General features: G+C 45.9%; 1 protein-coding gene across 2 annotated transcripts in view; it reads right to left on the reverse strand.

Moving 5' to 3' along the window:
• Positions 1 to 17,150, reverse strand: part of TRIM67 (tripartite motif containing 67) — a 56,562-nt gene extending 39,412 nt beyond the window's left edge. For both annotated transcript variants that reach the window (XM_045437379.1, XM_045437381.1), the window contains exon 1: positions 15,114 to 17,150. In XM_045437379.1, coding sequence (XP_045293335.1) covers positions 15,114 to 16,157 — 1,044 coding nt within the window. In that variant the 5' untranslated portion in view covers positions 16,158 to 17,150. The remainder of the gene's footprint in view (positions 1 to 15,113) is intronic.
• Positions 17,151 to 17,675: the final 525 nt, after the last annotated feature.

Genomic DNA, 17,675 nt, shown 5'->3' on the forward strand with positions numbered 1-17,675 from the left:
ACATTTACTGAGCAAAGGTGAGGGGACCTTTTTATGGCCCAGTAACCCAAACTGCTTCGTTAGGATCAGGCCAACTGTCGTCACTGGTAACCATAATAGAATTGTTTTTGTGACAATCATGTTTGATGAGAATTGAGAGTTTTCTTTACATGGTCAAATTACGGAAAATACCATTTGCCTTTTTGTTGGGACACCTCCTTCCTTTTCACCCCTCCAAATTCTTCTAGTTCTCTGAAACTCAACTGCACCTCCCCCTTTTATCACAGCCCTCCCTGACGTCTCTGCTGGTATGACTCCCTACTCTGAGCCTGTTCATTCTTAGGTTGGTTCCATGCACTTTCAGCACAAGTTACTCGTGCTCTGGAGTTGTTCTTTATCTCTTGTGCCTCAGTGGAGAGATGAGCCCTCCTGTCTATCTAATGACCAATCCAAAATCACCCTATTAATCAGCCCTTGGGTCCAGTCCCTTTTATCGCCTCCTTTGTCCTGTGAATCTCTTTTCTCATCCAGCTCTCTCACTTCTTCTTCTCCTCCTCCTCTTCCTTCTTCTTTTCCTTCTCCTTCTTCTCCTTCTCCTCCTCCTTCTTTTCTTCTTCTTTCTTCTTCTTGTTCTTCTTCTCTTTCTCCTTCTCCTCCTCCTTCTTTTCTTCTTCTTTCTTCTTGTTCTTCTTCTCTTTCTCCTTCTCCTCCTTCTTATTCTCCTTCTTCTCCTCCTTCTTCTCTTCCTTCTCCTCCTCCTTCTTCTTCTCCTTTTGTTTCCTCTCTTCCCTCCCCTAACCCATTAACCGAGCAAAGCAAGTTGAAATGTTCACAGATTTTTGTTACCAGGTTTTACTGGCAAACAGGGTAAATATAACACCTGGGGAAATGATGAAACATTACAAGAATCTTCTAAAGGATTATACCCAAGCTATTCCTGTTTTCCACTGAAATTGAAATAAAGCTAATGTTTAACCTTTCTTAGCCTCTCAAGCTAGATGTCCCCTTAAATGCAGCTGCTGGAATCCAATTACCCTCATTATTCTTTTACCACTCCAGATCCAATATGTTTTCAGTAAGTCTCAGGTGCTAAAAAAATGGGTAACTGAGGATCCCTTGTTTGTTTGGTTTTTTTGAATCAGGAATGGCATCATATTTCTCAATGTCCCTTTGCTTCAAGTGGATATATGGTAGGCCCTGGCTTACTCTACCATAAAACATTCTTCTTAACACCCCACACATTGCTGTACGTGTAAGTTCCTTCTTTCTTTCTTGACTGATAAAACTCACACTCATCATTCATAACATTAGCTCAAAGATCTTGTCTTCAGTCTCCCCCTTACTACTCTTTTCCCCCTCCCCATTTGAAACTCTAGGCGGAATTAACTGCCTTTTCCTCTCTGTTCCCTCACTGGCTTATTCACATTTAAAATATGGCACTTGTTCCACTTAAAAAAAAATTATTTATTTACTTAGAGCACGAGAGAGCACAGGTGAGGGAGGGGCAGAGAGAGGGAGACCAAGAATCCCAAGGAGGCTCCTCACTGTCAGTGCAGAGCCCGATGTGGGGCTAGATCTCACCCACCGTGGGGTCACGCATGACCTGAGCTGAAATCAAGAGCTGGATGCTTAACCCACTGAGCCACCCAGGCACCCCATCTGTTCTACTGTTTAATATTAATTCTATGAACATAAGGTTGTACATAGAACAACATTATCAAATGATCCTTCTTCTCCAGTTGGCGCTGAGCTCTCCTGTGGCCTGTTTTATGCGTATCCCCAGTCCCCAGCACAGCCTGTGAATTACAGTAGGTGCCCAACAAATGCTTATCCAATGGAATGTTTTGATTAGACAATACAGAGCCACGAAATGATGTTTGTTGTCATTCATATGCTAGAGGAAACATGAATAGACTCAGGAACGAAAGCTACCTTAACTGTGCAATGTTAACTCATAACGTTATTTGGGCTCCATTACACAGATTCCCTCACCACCACCATCATGACACCCGGCAAACCCTAAAGGAGCAAGAAACGTGACAGATAACAGCATGAATCCTTCCTGCTTTACCCAGGTGGCTCTAAGGCCTGCGTACCTGAACTGAAAAGAAGCTTTGGGCACCAGAGGGGCCTGTGTAACTTCCCATGAAGCACATGAGGTGGAAATCACTCGAGGAACTATTTAAAATTTTTTTTAATCCTGTTGGAATACATTTTTCTGTGGGTCTCACACATTTCTGCAAGTCTGACCATGAAGTACTGATTACTCTTTTTTTCTGGACAGTCTTTCCAAGAATGTTTGTAGAGACAACAATCTTGGAAACTAGAGAGCTGATTCTCTCTGGAGCAAAGTGCCCCATGATAACTGCCCTTTATAAAAGATTTGGGTTCTCTAAGTTCACGCTTCCTGTCTTGTGATGCAACCTACTATGTGTGCAGGTGGATCTGGCCATCTGCATACAACCCAGGGTGAATCGCGGCTCAGGGAATTGGCACAGATATACTGATTGACACTCTGACTACTGCTATTGCTGGGAGTGATAAATTGTTCTTCATCTCTGCCTCGAGTCTCATGTCTTCTGCCTTCATGCATGAAATTGTAGTAACTGGATTCGAGAGCTTGTACATAGGCTAAAATTTCAAATGTCTCACAGTTCCTGACGCTACTACTCCCAGCAGGATCTTCTTGACTTTAATGTGCCCTGGCTTGCCCCTTTGTGCATCTTCGTATTCATTAAAAGCTACAGGTGTGGCCCCTGCTAGATTGGACTGTAAGGAGGACACACATTCATCAGTGATAAGCTGCAAATACTTGGAAAGGAAGCCAATTTGAGAGGTAGTAATCACACCCTCCAAACAAGCCAATGGTATATGGTGTTGTTCCCATGAAGAATGTGAAATAGGGTGAATGATCTATTGTCTAGAGCAGGCAGTCGTTTTGGAGTCTCTTTATTACATAGGACTGAAAGGGAGCAGCCACATGTCCCAGTGACTGGGAAGATCCCTGTTCCCTGAACTGAATGTTTTCAAGCAGCATTTCTTTAGCAGTGACTGAGCACTGCTCAGAAGTAGGGTACTATCTTAATGAGGTTTCTTATTCTTTTTCGTTTGATTCAAGTAGGCCACTGTTTGTGTTCTTTATTAATCTATTTCAAAAGGTATTTAAGGCAGTTTGCAAGGGGCTATAGAATTCAATAGTGCATCACTTAAATGAAAGAAAAAGAAGGGTGAGGACATAAATGGAGCCAGAAATAAAGCTTGGAATCCGTAACATAATTAAATCTATTATGTATGTATCAAATATTTGGCTCTAGACATTTTTTAACAGCTGAAGAGAAAAGGGAACCTGATTAGTTACATAATCTAAAGTGATCATTAGATTAAAAAAAGGGAAACTTCTGCACCCCAGAAGTTGCGTTGAAGGAGGCATGTGACAATCACTACAGGGAAGTACAAAGCTCCACTGGGATCCTTCTCCCATCCAGAACAAAATCCTAAGCCACTGAGGACACACAGCAACTCCTGTCCTTCTACCTCATTGGTCTGAATAAGGTGAAGACCTCTTATGGCTGGAGAAAGGGAAAGAGAAAAAACCTATGTTTCTGGGGGATATGCAGAAAACAGTCATGGGTCCAGACTATTTCTCCTACTGCTGGAGAAGGGACAAGAAACTAAGAAAATGCAGAGGAAATCTGGAAATAAGCTAATCAGTTGACAGGACACGGTCTAGGAAAGAATCAGCGAGTTTGAAGAATAGCAATAGAAATTATTGAAACCATAACACAAAGAGACAAGAAAAATGATTAAAGAAAAAAGAACAGAGCATCCAAGAACTGTAGGATGATATCAAACAATCTAACATATATGTTATTGGAACTCCAAAAGGACAAGAGAGGGGCTCCTGGGTGGCTCAGTCGGATGGGTATTCGACTTTGGCTCAGGTCATGATCTCACAGCTCATGAGTTCAAGCACCACGTCAGGCTCTGTGCTGACAGCTCGGAGCTTGGAACCTGCTTTGGATTCTGTGTTCTCCTTCTCTCTCTGCCCCTCCCCTGCTTGTACTCTGTTTGTCTCTCAAAAATGAATAAATGGTAAAAAGAATTTTTAAAAAAAGGACAAGAGAGAGTGAGCAGAACAAAAAAATTATCTAAAGAGACAATATAAGAGAATTTTCCCAAAATAATAAAAGACATCAGACCACAAATCCAAGAAGCTCAGAGAATTCCAAGCGGGACATGAATATACAAACTTCTCTCCATCACTGCTGCCTTTCTCCCAATTAAAGTAGCCCAGACTACTGCAATCACCTCCAATTTGTCTTCCTGCCTCTATTCTTGTCCCCCTACTATGCATTTTGCAAACAGCAGTCAAAAATGATATTTAAAAAAAAACATCACTTCCAAGCTTGAAGGTCTCTGGCAGTCTCCCACTACATTCATTTACCATAAAATCCAACCTGTTTCCTGTGGCCTGCCAGGTCCTGTGTCCTCCAGACCCTGCCTATCTTTCTGCTTCTGCAACTTATTCATCTTTCTTATACTCCAAACACAGGGGCCCATTTCTGTCCTACAAACACACTGGGCACCTTCCACCTCTGGTTCTTGGTTCTTGTTTTCCCTATGAAATATGCTACTTTCAGAACTGGGCTGGGCTGGCCACATCTCATCCAGTTTTCAAGTCTTGCTTTTTCCATCTTCCCCCCAAAGAAGTCCACCAAGTTTTTTTTTTTATCACATTATTTTACTTCCATCTTAGTGGATATCAGATAATTTCTGATGTCCACTAAGAAATCATCTAATATTAGAAATTTATTTATTTGTACACTTGTTGATCTTCCTTCTCTTGGGACTACATTTATGCCCTTTGTGAGAAGAGAGCACACCCTTGTGTAGCCTTGGTGTTTAGAATGGTGCCTGGTATGATTTAGACATTCACAATCTACTTGTTGATTGAAGAAGTAATTAGTTGAATTGAAGAATAAATACTTATTAGAGACATAAGCTCAGAAAAAGGGCTTAATGGTCAAGAGGCACCCACCAGCTTTTAGTTATCCATAGTTAAGTACTAGACATCACTTTTAGTTATGTGGGTATACCGCTCAGCTGATAGGCAAAGTCAACCATATGGCAACACATAATTCATTGAATGATGAACACAGCCTTGACCTCATTTTTAAAAACTATGTACTGTCTGTGGGTGCCTGGGTGGCTCAGTAGGTTAAGCATCTGACTCTTGGTTTCAGGTCAGGTCATGATTTTACTGTTCATGGGCTGGAGCCCCCTGTTGGGCTCTGTGCTGTTAGCACAGAGCCTTCTTGGGATTCTCTGCCTCTCTCATTCTCTCTCTCTTTCTCTCTCTCCAAATAAATAAATAAATAAATAAACAACAAACATAAAAAAACCAACAACTATGTATTGTCTGGGGTGCCTGGATGGCTTAGTTGGTTGAACATCGGACTCTTGATTTCAGCTCAGGTCATGATCCCAGCGTTGTGGGATCAAGCCCCAAGTTGGGCTCTGCACTGAGCATGAAGCCTCTTAAAATTCTCTCTTTCTCTTTCTCACTCACTCTCTCTCTCTCTCTCTCTTTCTCTCCCTCTGACCCTCCCTCACTTGCACTCACTCTCTAAAAGATAAAATATATATATATATATATATATATATATATATATATATATATATCTTAAAACAAACAAACAAACAAAAACAATGTCCTGTCCAAACAGATTTTTCAAATGACATGTGACCAAGGCCCAGTCTTCTGGCAGGTGCCAGTATTCCATTCTGCTATCTCTGTCACTTAGACCTCTTCTACACTCTTGAGCTCACTAGCCCCACCTCACCGTTCCTGTCCCTTCTGGACCATTCCCTACTCTCGCCTCCAAACCACTTAACCCCTCTATAGCCACCTGGAAAATAAAGAGGCGGTGCTATGTGATCTGTTACATTCCCTCCAGCCCTCAAATTCTTTCATCCTATTTATTCTAAACAGGATGCTTTGTCTCCTCCACATCCTTTTATTTCCAATTTTATTTAATGCTGCCCCATTGCAGTTGAATGAAAGAGAGGCCATGCCCAATCTCTGTCCCTACTTTTTAGAATATTTCTTCCATTCACAATTACTCTCTCAGTGATGCCATACACATGTTTTTGTTCAGATACATACACAGCATTCTGTTACATTTTTGTAGTTAATCAAAAGGTACAATGAAGAGATTGAAAGGATCATCTTTTTACGAAATCATTTCACCACTTGCTGTGCAACAATAGCAAGCCCCTGGGCCTCAAGTTCCTCATCTGCAAAATGAGGAGGCTGGAATTCACCACGTCTGCCGGAAACAGTCTATTCTAGGAATGAAAAACTTAAAATCCTGCACAGCTCTTGCTTTGCAAGAGGAAATTGCAAGCAGGGAAGGGTGAATTCATACCCCCCCCCCCCCATCTCTGCCTGGATTTTCCCTTGCCCCTTAGGTTCCATGGTTTTGATACTTCCAAACTCCACCATTCCCTGGGCAGGCCCTTCAAACCTGGCTAAAGAGTGGATAAAGACTCTCTTTGCTTCTTTACAGAACAACTAAGTCACCAACCCAAAGGAAATCCAGAGATACAAACAGTAAATCCATTTCTGTTCAATCCCAGGGAAGCAGCAAAGAGCATTTGTCCAGCGTTCCCTTCTCCTGTGATACCTACGCTTGAGCCCAGGAAGGCTCAGCTTTGCACACGTCTCCACCCCTCAGAGATTCCTGCCCCTCCGGGCCAGGTGTTCTTCGAACACTGAAATGTCTCCCAGCACCCAGAATTTGCTGAACCTAAAGATTCTGTTTGGTGCCAGAGTAATTAAGTAAGGCTCTCTGGTTCAATCTGCTTAGACTCCTTAGAGTCCACTTACTGAGTATCAGCTTCAGGCTTGAGGGGGCACCCCACTTCTCAAATGACTTGCACAGTTAGAATGATGGGCCCAGTGCCCTGAAGCCCAGAAAGCATTCCCATCAGGGTTTTTCAAACTTTGAAGTACACACAAATCAACACGGGATGTTGTTAACATTCAAATCTGGAGTCGTTAAGACTGTGGCATTTCCAACAAGCTCCTGGGTATTGTCATTGCTGCTTGCTGCTCAGCAGACCACACTGTGGTCGCAGGTCCTTGTCTAGAGGTCAGCACGCTTTTTTCCACAAAGGACCAGATGGTAAATAGTTTCGGCTCTGCAAGCCACAGGTCTCTGTTGGAGACACTCAACCCTCCCCAACAGCAACTGTAGCCAAATGCAGCCATGGGCAATATGTAAACCAACAAGCATGGCTCAGTTCCAGTAAAAGTTTATTCACAAAAACAGATGGTGGGCTACAGTTTGTCAACCCTCTCCCTAGTCTGCCTCAGAGAGGAAGAGATAAGCTCCCCTCTGGAATATTCCACGTTGTTGACATCCACAGCTAAAGTCCCATCACCACGAATATCCACCCACCATAAATATTTATCCATACCTCCCAGTGCAGGCTAAAAATACAACACCTCAGCCATGGAATGACTACCATAGCACACAGTATGAAATCTATTTATCACTAGCAATGTCCTTTCACATTCTTTAAGGTCTTCCTAAATTCTAAGTACTCCTATCTCTATAAACAGCCTTCAGGGAAAGCAGTTCAAGCTTATGGATTTTTGCCTTCTTCTCTGAAACCCACTTCTGTTTTCCAAATGTGTGGAGTGATGAGGAAAGCATATATTTCAAAGGTTGTTAACATAAGGGTTCTTTCGAGTAATTGTTCTGAAATCACCAACCTGCTTGGGATTAAATCCAAGAAAAGAGCAGGACTATAGCCCAGGTGTCTTTGAAGACAGTGGTGATGTGAACCTGGAGGGTGGTTTGAGAGGACGTGGTGGTCTCTAGTTATCAGAGTGAACTCATGTTTCCAGAAGTCTAAACAGATTAGCCATTGGTTCTTAGCCGGCCTGGGGCACATGGAACAGAAGCCAGCCTACAGTACATTTCTCAGAACTTTAGAGTTGGTGAAAGATTCAGCTTCTCGAAAATCCAGACTTTCTGGGGTGCCTGGGTGCCTCAGTTGGTTAAGTGTCTGACTTTGGCTCATGGTTCGTGAGTTCGAGCCCCGGGAGGGGCTCTGTGCTGACAGCTGGGAACCTGGAGCTTGCTTCAGATTCTGTGTCTCCCCTCTCTCTCTGCCCCTCCCCTGCTTGTGCATGCTCCTTTTTTTTTTTTTTTTAATCCAGACTTTCCCTCAGATTGCACATGTTTCCATGCCACATGCTCTGATGACACTGATGCATTTTCACTCAGTAGCAGTTGGCTTAGAACAGGCAGCTCAGCTCTTGTGCAGCAATCAGCTATAGAGTAATAGAGCTCAGACCTCCCCAAAGGATTTTGCCAAGCACTTCTCTCTACTGAACTCTTTCTCCCCACCCAACCCCACCCTAAAGTGCTGTAGGTGGGCCCTCAAGGCCTGGTCTTTTCATAGGCCTTCAAGATCAAGAGGGCTATTTGGACAATAGCCATGCAGATCAAACCAAGTTTTGAGAGAAGGCAGATCCCCAACTAGTAGTTAGGGATCTAAAATTCTACATATGGGGGCGCCTGGGTGGCTCAGTTAGTTGAGTGTCCGACTTCAGCTCAGGTCATGATCTCACCGTCTGTGAGTTTGGCCTCACGTCGGGCTCTGTGCTGACAGCTCAGAGCCTGGGGCCTGTTTTGGATTCTGTGTCTCCCTCTCTCTCTGCCCCTCCCCGGCTCATGCTCTGTCTTTCTGTCTCTGAAAAATGAATAAACCTTAAAAAAAAATTTAAAATTCTACATATGGTAAAACCTTGGTTTGCAAGCATAATTTGTACCGGAAATCTGCTTGTAATCCAAAGCACTCATATATCAATGTGAATTTCAAGAGCCGTTGGCTCAGTTGTGATCATGTGACATTCAGCATCACGTACAACTCGTATTGCAAGATGTTGCTCTCTTATCAAGTTAACATTTTTTAAAAATGTTTGCTCATCTTGCGGAACACTCGCAGAACAAGTTACTCGCAATCCAAGATTTTACTGTATTTGTAATCTTCTTTTTAAAAATAATTCTATCAATAATGTGATGAAAATAGCAAGTAGTAATTACTAGACACAAAATAATCCACCTTTTTCCTGCCCCACCATGGTCCCTCTCTACATGACTTTTTTATTATTTACATAATTTTTTCTCTTGGGATAAAATAAGTATAACCTTTATGAAAGGTAATTTGGTAACATTAATCAAATATCTTTTTTTAATATATAGGATTTCTTTAAAAATTTTTTTTATTTGGTAACATTAATCAAATATCTTTTTTTTATATATAGGATTTCTTTAAAAAAATTTTTTTTAGTGTTTATTTTTGAGAGAGACAGAGCATGAGTGGGGGAGGGGCAGAGAGAGAGGGAGACGGAATGCGAAGCAGGCTCCAGGTTCTGAGCTGTCAGCACAGAGCCTGATGTGGGGCTTGAACTCACAAGCTGTGCAATCATGACCTGAGCTGAAGTCGGACACTCAACGGACTGAGCCCCACATTAATCAAATATCTTAAAGCCAGGTATGTTTTCACATAGTAACCCCATGTTTAGAAATGTAACGTAAGGAAATAATTAAGAGTATAGGCATAGATTTAAATAATTAATAAGAGTATAGACATAGACTGAAAACAACCTAAAGTCCAGCACTAAGGTGTGGCTCAAGTAAAATACTAAATCTTTATGCAGCAATGGCGTGCTGTATCAAAAACGATGTACATTAATTGACAGAAAAGATATTTATATTGTATGATTAATGAAAAAGGACACAAAATAAATGTATGATAGAATTCTACAAGGAAAACCTAAAACATTAGAAAATTTTTTTTCTCTCCAAATTGGGATTTAGGGCTATTTCTTTTCTTACAATTCTAGATTTGTAATTCTAAGTCTTAACAATGAGCATTGATCACTTGTGTTATAAAATTCTGCCGATATTCAAATAAGTGTACTAATGATCATAGTTCAGCTACAATGACATGTTCTGCCTTTGTTATTTATGTGTTATTTCTTTTAATGGAGGAAGCCTTTACACTCGGGCTTTAAAGGCTAAAAGCCTTTCCTTATCCCTTTTATAAAAATAAAATCAGGTAGGAACAGGGTGCTGAGAAGTCAAGTGCCCTCTGGCAGAACCTCAAGACATGAGAGTAACCTGAAGTCTTGTTTTCCCTGAGATTTCTAGGCCTCGTCATCCCTTCCTTTGCTCTTGTGAAGTGCTGACTCGTTAGGAACAGTAATCCTGGGGTCTCAATGAGATTTTGTTTTAATACTCTCTTATTTTCTCGGGGATCTTCAAAGACTTCTATTCATCTAGAATTTTATACCTCAGTTCAGGAATCAACTTCTACCGATAATAATTTAGCATTGATCATTGGCACCCAGTAGGAGTTACAGATGGACTTGTTGATAGTCCATGACGTGTCTGTCTAGGGAAGAGACACAGCTTTCAACAATCCTTTTCCCCTGGCTTCTGGAAAATTAGAATTCCATATTCAATACGCAGAAAGACAAAAGCTCTCCTAGAAAGCTTCCCTTCCTTTGTCCTATCTTTCCCCACACATTGTTTCTTTACATCAACGTGTCTTTCAAAGGATGAATACTTTTCTGGAAGAATCATCTAAAAAGTGCTACAATAGCCAAGATATGGAAACAACCTAAACATTCATCAATAGATAAATGGATAAAGAAGAGGTGGTCTCTCACTCTCTCTCTCTCTCTCTCTCTCTCATTACTGAGCCATAAAAAAGAACAATATCTTGCCACCTGTGACAACATGGATGGACCTTGAGGTTATTGTGCTAAGTGAAATAAGTCAGAGAAAGAGAAATACCACATGATTTCACTTATAAGTGGAATCTAAAAAAAAAAAAAAAGACAAACAAATAGACAAAACAACACCCACACTGATAGATACAGAGAATAGAGTGGTGGTGGCCAGGGGGAAAGGGGTTCAAAAGGGGGGTGGTGTGAATGGGTGAAGAAGATCAAGACACACAAACTTTCAGTTATACAACAACCAAGTCATGGGGATGCAATGTACAGCATGGGGACTACAGTCAATAACATTGTATTAAGTTTCTACAGGGACAGGTGGAGATTAGACCTATTATGGTGGTCAGTTTTCACAATATATATAAATGTCCAATCACTAACTTGTACGTGTGAAGCTAATAGAATATTGTATGTCAAGTATACTTCAATACATAAAAATGCTGTTTCCGATTCTGTGTCTCCCTCTCTCTCTGCCCCTCCCCCGTTCATGCTCTGTCTCTCTCTGTCCCAAAAATAAATAAATGTTGAAAAAAAAAAAAAAAAAAAGGGGCGCCTGGGTGGCGCAGTCGGTTGGGCGTCCGACTTCAGCCAGGTCACGATCTCGCGGTCCGTGAGTTCGAGCCCCGCGTCGGGCTCTGGGCTGATGGCTCAGAGCCTGGAGCCTGTTTCCGATTCTGTGTCTCCCTCTCTCTCTGCCCCTCCCCCGTTCATGCTCTGTCTCTCTCTGTCCCAAAAATAAATAAACGTTGAAAAAAAAAAAAACATAAAAATGTGTTGAGCCAACACCTAAAGTTTTTACACTGTTTTCAAAAGGTGATAATCAGTCTCCTTTTAAAATAGATTTCAGGGGCGCCTGGGTGGCGCAGTCGGTTAAGCGTCCGACTTCAGCCAGGTCACGATCTCGCGGTCAGTGAGTTCGAGCCCCGCATCAGGCTCTGGGCTGATGGCTCGGAGCCTGGAGCCTGTTTCCGATTCTGTGTCTCCCTCTCTCTCTGCCCCTCCCCCGTTCATGCTCTGTCTCTCTCTGTCCCAAAAATAAATAAACGTTGAAAAAAAAAAAAACATAAAAATGTGTTGAGCCAACACCTAAAGTTTTTACACTGTTTTCAAAAGGTGATAATCAGTCTCCTTTTAAAATAGATTTCAGGGGCGCCTGGGTGGCGCAGTCGGTTAAGCGTCCGACTTCAGCCAGGTCACGATCTCGCGGTCAGTGAGTTCGAGCCCCGCATCAGGCTCTGGGCTGATGGCTCGGAGCCTGGAGCCTGTTTCCGATTCTGTGTCTCCCTCTCTCTCTGCCCCTCCCCCGTTCATGCTCTGTCTCTCTCTGTCCCAAAAATAAATAAACGTTGAAAAAAAAAAAATTTAAAAAAAAAAAAATAAATAAAAAAATAAAATAGATTTCAGTGTCACTTACATTTCTCTTTGCTGAAGAGTCACTAATTAGATGGCAAGCTCTGGTCATGCTTGGGAGGAATTAGAGCAGGGCTTAAATGAAGGCTTCTGCAGTCACAGGAGTGTTAGGGAAATGTTTCCGTCCCAAGTCTAGTTCTGGTAGGGCAGCAAGCCTTTGTCATGGCGGCTGGGATTTTTGGATGATAACAACAACAGAGACTCTAAGTTTTACTGAAGAACTTAAACTGCCCCAGTGGGACTGTGAAATTGAGTGTTCCAGTTTCTCTTTCAAAGGTGGCTACCAGGGCACCTGGGGGGCTCAGTCGGTTGAGTGCCCAACTCTTGATATCAGCTCCGTTCGTGATCTTGAGGACGGATGTGGGATCCATCCCTGCGATGGGCTCTGTGTTGACAGTGTGGAGCCTGCTGAGAGTCTCTCTCTCTTTCCCTCGCTCTCTGCCCCTCCCCCCACCAAATAAATAAATAAACTTTAAAAAAAAAGCCACTCTCACAGTGGAGAGTGCCTGACCACAAAGCAAGACCAAACGTTCCACCTGTGCTTCCTCATTTATCTTTTCCTTTGATTCCATGCCCTCCAGTGAGCTGCTCATCATAAGCACTCAATAATTTTCCTTTCTTTAGAAAACCAGTGCCTGCTGAAAGAGAACAGGAGAACTTCTATTCATTCTTGGAAATGGGGTTTCACGAAAGTATCTCCCATCATTCCTTCTGGATTTGTGAAGTTGTGATTTCCCTGAAGCTGTGGCATTACATACAGCACTGACACACCAGATTCTGCATAGTTGTGTTTTCCATAGACAACTTTCCCAGTCTGTTGAGCAAATTTCACGTGTGCTTTCCGTATTTTCTCATAACTGTGCATTGTTGGTTGAGGTTAGAAATGTTATAAAAGTGCTGTGGACATCAAGGGAAGGATGACTAATGATTTTTTCTGCAAGAACCAAGAGGTTCTGGAAACCATAGCTCATTATCTAACTCACTTTTCCTGGCAAGAGTCTTAATCTCTTTTAAGACTGCACATTCATCTGGGGGAGCCTGGGTGGCTCGATCGGTTAAGCATCCGACTCTTGATTTCAATTCAGGTCATGATCTCACGGTCTGTGGGTTTGAGCCCATGCCAGGCTCTACACGGATAGTGCAGAGCCTGCTTGGGATTCTCTCTCTCTCTCTCCATCTCACTCTCTCTCTCTGCCCCTCCCCCACTCACACCCTCTTTCTCCCTGTCAAAATAAATAAATTTTTAAAAAAGATTTTTAAAATGAATAAATTAAAAAAATTTTTTAAAAAGATTAATTAAAAAAAAATCTCAATTCATGTTGGTTTCCACTCTTCACTAAGTCTAAAGATTTGGGTGGCAATACCTAGAATTATTTCTAGCCTTCAAGACTGTGAAAATTTAACAGCTTGTGACATCTGAATGTGAACCTATACTTCTTGTCTTGGTAACTGATCACACCCTCTTTGCAAAAGTTTTATTTGTGACATGATGTCTCTTCTGCAAATTTCCATCTCCAAGGGGGATTTCTAAAGTTTTCCCCATTCCTTTTCTAATTTTCTGATTTGAAAATGTTAAATTACAATAATAGCACACTCATTGCAGCAGATGAAATTATATAGTTAATAGTTACTTATTGTGACTATAATAAATCTATATTAGGAATAGTTAGTCCCTTCTCTCATGTATGCTACCTTTTCTGTCCATTTCCAGTTAGATGATACAAGGTAACCATGGCAAATTGATTAATTTCCTGTGTCTTTCCTCCTCAAGCAGAATACATAATTCTGTTGGGACCTTGAGACCTCCTGCCTCTTTGTGGAGTGAGAATTTACTGGAAAGAGGATATTGAATGATAAGTGTCCAAATGTGCAGGTGTAGTTGGGGTCATCCAACAGGGACTCTAACTCTGCCAGACCAGAATCACTGACCTTCGGTGCCCCTGAGTCCAGCTGCTTGGCTTGGCCTTTGGATAGGAAATTAAGGTCAATGTTCATTAGAAGAGTTGGACCCACTCTTGCCTGGGGGCCTGAACAAGGGCATGACCTGATTTTGAGGATTCTCTTGCCCAGTGTCAGATAGGAAGACACATTGGCAACCGTGAACTGGCACTTAGAGGCTGTTCCATTTTCACTTGGGAGGTGGCACCCCCAGGCCGGTTGCAGGGGAAGAAGGTTTGCAGCAGCTTGCAGAGGGAAGGGTGGCTTGCTCTGCAGGGCCACCACACTCCCACCAGCATGAGTGACAGAGTCCCAGGAAGAGAAAGTCTCTGGGGGAAAATGATGCTCCTTTCTTAAGAGGGCGCACCGCCAAATTCTCAAATAAAGCCCATGAGCAATTATATCTTCCCTTTTGGCTGAGAGGCATTCTGGGGGTAGAAAGTGCTAGAGACTCCTTGAAACAGTAGGCAAATTTCTGTTCTGGTAGCAGAGGGGAGTTCTGCTCTGTAGGAAATAGTGTGTCTCTTCACTGAGGGCTCGGAAAGAATCCTCCCTGCCTTGCAATTTCCTGCAAGCAGGTGGGAACATCTGTACTTAAAAAATCTTTTTCCATGGAGGAAGAGGGCCCTGGATGCCATAAAACCGAAGGGGCCGTCAGGGTAATTTATTAGTCAACTTTGGGAATGAAAAACGCCCTGTTTCTGCATGATGGGTGCCCTTTGTGTAGAATCATACAGTCTCAGGGGAAGGGCACCGAGTAAGTCCTCTTTCCCTGCCTTTTCCATTCCCCACACCCAATTCAGAGTTCTTGGATTCATTTAAGTGTTTGTCAAATGACTGATGAGGGAATGAGTGAGTGAACAAAGTAATCCCTGCCTCTGCCAACTCTCCAGGGAAGAGACCAGGAACCTTTCTCCTCCCACCCTCTTTGCACCCGTGATCCCACGCTAGCGCACCCTGCACTCACCTTGTGCTGTTTCCACATGGCTCCCAGCGGCTTCACCTCGTGCTTGCCATGACGGCCCTCCTCCAGGCACAGATAGCAAACCGGGGTTCTGCAGCTCACGCAGTACATGCTGTAGTTCTCCATTTCGTGTTCGGGGCACGTAGGGAACTTGCGGGCGGCGCTGCCCCCCGCCGCTCCAGCCCCCGCGCCCCCCGGACTCTTGCAGCCGCCACCTCCGCTGGGGGCGCCCTGGGCCGCGCCCGGGGATGCTGAGGCTGCCTCCGCCGGCGCGGGTGGCGGCGGCGGCTGCACCAGGCGATGCTTAGCGAAGGGTCCCCGGGATGGATGGCATTTGAGCTGGCAAGCAGCGCAGTAGAGGACGTCGCACTGCTCGCATAGCGTGGCAGCCGGCTCCGGCGGGGTGCGGTCGCACAACTGGCAGATGGCCACTGCAGAGGCTGCGGACGCCCCCTGCGCGGCCCCGCGGCCCTGCTGGTACCGCTGCACGATGGCCTCGAGCAGCCGGTTGCGCTGGAAGCCGCGCAGGCCTCGGTGGTCCAGGGAAGCGCTGCGGTGGCACTGCGGGCACGTGATGGAGCTTGAAGAGGACGAGGACAGCGAAGAGCAGGCAGCACCCCGGGCCGCGGCGGCCGAGGAGCCTGGCGGCGCGGGCACCATGGGCAGCACGCGAACCCCGTTGGGGGACTTGAGGCTCGGCGTGTAGGAACCATAACCGCTGTCTGTCTCGCTGTACAAGCTCAGCTTGTCCGCGTGGTCCCCGCCACCGCCCGCACCGCCGCCCAGGCCGCCAGCTGCGCTCCCGCCTCCGCCGCTGCAGGCCGGGCCAGCCGCCGCGTCGTGGTCCAGAGGGGGTGCCGCGGCGGCGCCGGCGGGTAGCCCCGAGCCCCGGGAGTGCAGGAGCGGCTGGGGCAAGTGCGGCTCACCGTCCGGGGTCTGCACGGCGATGGTACGAGCGCAAGGAAGGCAGACGTTGTGGGAACAGGGCAAGATGATGGGCTCCCGAAACAGGGAGCCGCACACGGGGCACTTCAGCTCCTCCTCCATCGCGGCGCGAACAGACCGAGGTGCTCAGGGTGGGAGATGGAACGGCCCAAGCTCCAGAGACAGGCGGAGGAGGGGACCAAGCGTGGTCAGCACCGGAGAGACTGCAGGCGAGGGCATTACACAGGCATGACTACTTCACAGCCTGGGGGCACGCCCCTCTCTGTGTCCTGGCGCCACCGCCCTAGGACCACTGGGGGCAAGAGAAGGGAAGGGGTCCTCACCTCCTGCCCGCGGGGCTCCTGCGCCAGCGGCTTCAACCTGCGGCCAGAGTCCAGAGTCAGTCCGCTGCCCTCGCGATGGCCTGTGAGGAGCTCTAGGTGATGAATCAGCACTAGCGCCGCCGCCGGCTGCAGCGCGCGTCTCCTATGCACATCAGGAGCAGCGGCCAGGCTGCCGTTTCCTAGCTGTCCTGTTTCAACCCCTCGGCTCCAGTGGGCAGCTGCCCAGGGGCTCCCTTTTGCCCCTGTCCTGCCCCAATCGGAGCGATCAGTAGGCGAGAAGGCGGGTGAGCAGGCCCCTTGGCCGTGGGGCTGGGTTCAGCACCACGAGGCGACGGACAGCGCCCAGAGCTCAAAGTGCCGCCCCAGCTCCTGGAGCGCAGACTGAGAGGCGGCCACCTGCCGTGCCGGGTCGCTGCGCCCGCGACTGTCTCGGTGGGGCCCAGCAGGCTCGGAGACCTTCTCTCGCCTCCCTCCCTGGTGGCTGCTGGTGCGAACCAAATGCGCCCTGGGGCTTTTCCCCTCCGCGGCAAGGATTGACCCGCTGATCTGGTTTGCTGCTGCTGCTGCGGCGGAGCCACTGACCTTGGCCGCGAGACGCTGCAGCCGGCGGGCGGAGGGCGAGCGCCCGGCTGGCTCGGGAATCCCCTCCCCGCCTTCCTGCCGCCGCCGCCGCCGCCGCCGCCGCCGCCTCCTCCTCCCCGCGCGGCGCGCTGAGGAGTTGTAATTTCCAGAGCAGGAGTAGTGGGGGGCGGGGGGAGCCGAGGAGGCGTCAGCTCAGCGAATAAGGGCTCGCCTTTTGCTGCTAGGGGAGTCAGGGGGCAATTTTAAGGGTTTCGCGGAGAGGATCATTGTTAATAACAATCTATTATTTGAATGGAGATTGCATCTTAAATTAGTACAACGCCCTGCCCCGCCCCGCCCCTGCCATCATCTCTCTTGCCCACTACCGCGCTCCCACCCACCACCGTAAAAGGGTAGAAAGGGACCTAAAAAGCCAGTTGTTTACAAATGAATAGGTAGCATAGTTTGACAGGCGCTTCCTAAATCTAGGATAGAGCAAAAAATGCAAGTCACAAAATGTCGGATAGCCTGAAGTCAAAGGGTGAGTGAGGTGTTATTTATGCATTGAACCCCAAGCCATTTTCTCTCTTGCTTTCAACCGAGAGCGCTCATCCGCGGTCGATGTCAGTGGTCCATACAGACTGAGCGAGGACACGAGATGGGATTTGTAAATTGGGACTTCATGGCGAAGCGCGAAAACGAGCCGCGTTAGGCCCCGTGGCCCTCGGAACCGAGC

This window comes from Leopardus geoffroyi, chromosome D2 (assembly GCF_018350155.1).
Source record: "Leopardus geoffroyi isolate Oge1 chromosome D2, O.geoffroyi_Oge1_pat1.0, whole genome shotgun sequence".
In the NCBI taxonomy this organism is placed as follows: domain Eukaryota; kingdom Metazoa; phylum Chordata; class Mammalia; order Carnivora; family Felidae; genus Leopardus; species Leopardus geoffroyi.